Source organism: Hipposideros armiger, unplaced genomic scaffold, assembly GCF_001890085.2.
Source record: "Hipposideros armiger isolate ML-2016 unplaced genomic scaffold, ASM189008v1 scaffold_828, whole genome shotgun sequence".
In the NCBI taxonomy this organism is placed as follows: domain Eukaryota; kingdom Metazoa; phylum Chordata; class Mammalia; order Chiroptera; family Hipposideridae; genus Hipposideros; species Hipposideros armiger.
Window position 1 is genome coordinate 681289 of NW_017732178.1, and position 1574 is coordinate 682862.

The following is a 1574-nucleotide window of genomic DNA, read 5'->3' on the forward strand; positions in this document are numbered from 1 at the left end:
CAGAAATTCTAGTGGAAAGGATCCCACTTCTGGCATACACATACTTTTCATATCATCTTCAGAGTAAAACTGAAGTTGACCCAAAAGCTGCCTCTCTGTAATAAACAACCATGCCCAAGTCTTTATTCCTAGTCAAGGGCAAAAAGAGCAGAAGTTGGTACAAATTACAAGGCCCCCATGGTTCTGAAGAACACAGAAGCCTGACTATACTGTGTACCAATAAATATCTGCCATTGTAGAGGCCCTAACCCCTACCCCTCACCCTTTCTCAGTGGCTCTCTTCCCCGTGTTCTTAGGCCCCTTACTTCAGGATGGCCTGAGAAATGTTCTCACGCTTCCCATGGGAAGGTAATATGATCGAACCATCTGAGGGTCTCCTAGCTATCTGGGCTTATTTCTCCATGAATAGAGCTAAAACCCCAGGTTATCATTGTCACCTCTTCCCCTGTTCTCAGTGACTTCAATAAATAGATCAGGATACCATGATGCAAAATGGTCCCAAATACCATCTACTGGACCTGGGTGTGTGGGTTTCAACCCTTCCCCAAAATCCATCATTATCCTCAGATAGCCCACTACCTTCCTCTTCCACATAGCGAGGCCCAAGCATGACTAACCAGGGCTTGCAGTAGCTCCTCTCCTAGGAGCCAATACTCCCCACCATACCATGTGGTTACCTGATTGAGCAGGTGCCAGGTCTGATAATCTTCCTTGGTGCAGCGCCGGCTGAAGATAGATTTGTAGTCCACTTTCACCAACTGCCATTCAGAACGGAGGCTGAAGTGGCCAAAAACTCTGAATGTTCAGGGAAGACATAGGAAAGGCAAGCAGAGACAGCCTCATAGTCATAAATGCACCAAGACTGGGAGGACAGAGGACTGCATGGCGAACGGCAGTCTGGACTTCACTGGTTCTTCCTAAGTAAGTTCTTGGAACCTCATTGAGGAGAAAGTCCACTGTCCACATAACCCCAGCCAAATGGCTTGGCTTTCACAGTGGGTTTAAAATCTTTTCTTTTTATTGCAAAAGTAATATATGAGCTTTACAGGAAATATTTACAATATAGAAAAGTATGGAGAAGGAAAAACATTTACCCAATGGTCCAAAACCCTACACCCAGATAGAGCTGTTGTTCATATTTTGACATACAGCCTTTTTGCGCCTTAATTACAAGCACTGGTATTTTGGTCACTGATGCCCACTAACAGGGACTCAGTTTCCTCATCTGTAAAGTAGATCATGTGTCTGTATATTGGGGGGAGGGGTGGGTTACCCAATCTAAAGCGTGAACCTGCTAATTCCAAACTTCTGACTGAGTCTAAGAGTGTTTTAGTTGAAATCCTCATTGCTTAATTCACATGACTACCACCCTCTTTCCCCCTTCCCTGAAAAATCACAGGAGTCTCATAAAAGCAACTCATATTTATGGCTAGAAAAGAAGCACAGCATCTGCGTGACTTAGATAATCAATACTGACCTTTTCAAAGCCCAGCAGTTGATAGCCCTATAAATATGAATAATCAATTGTTTCTAGAAAAATAGATTGATCATCCGTACTCCACTCGGATGGCATG

General features: G+C 44.0%; 1 protein-coding gene across 1 annotated transcript in view; it reads right to left on the reverse strand.

Annotated features, from left to right (window-relative positions):
• The window catches only part of LOC109374521 (VPS10 domain-containing receptor SorCS3-like), a 117936-nt gene that overhangs the window by 56520 nt on the left and 59842 nt on the right, over positions 1 to 1574 (reverse strand). The window contains exon 8 of the mRNA XM_019629177.1: positions 678 to 795. Coding sequence (XP_019484722.1) covers positions 678 to 795 — 118 coding nt within the window. The remainder of the gene's footprint in view (positions 1 to 677; positions 796 to 1574) is intronic.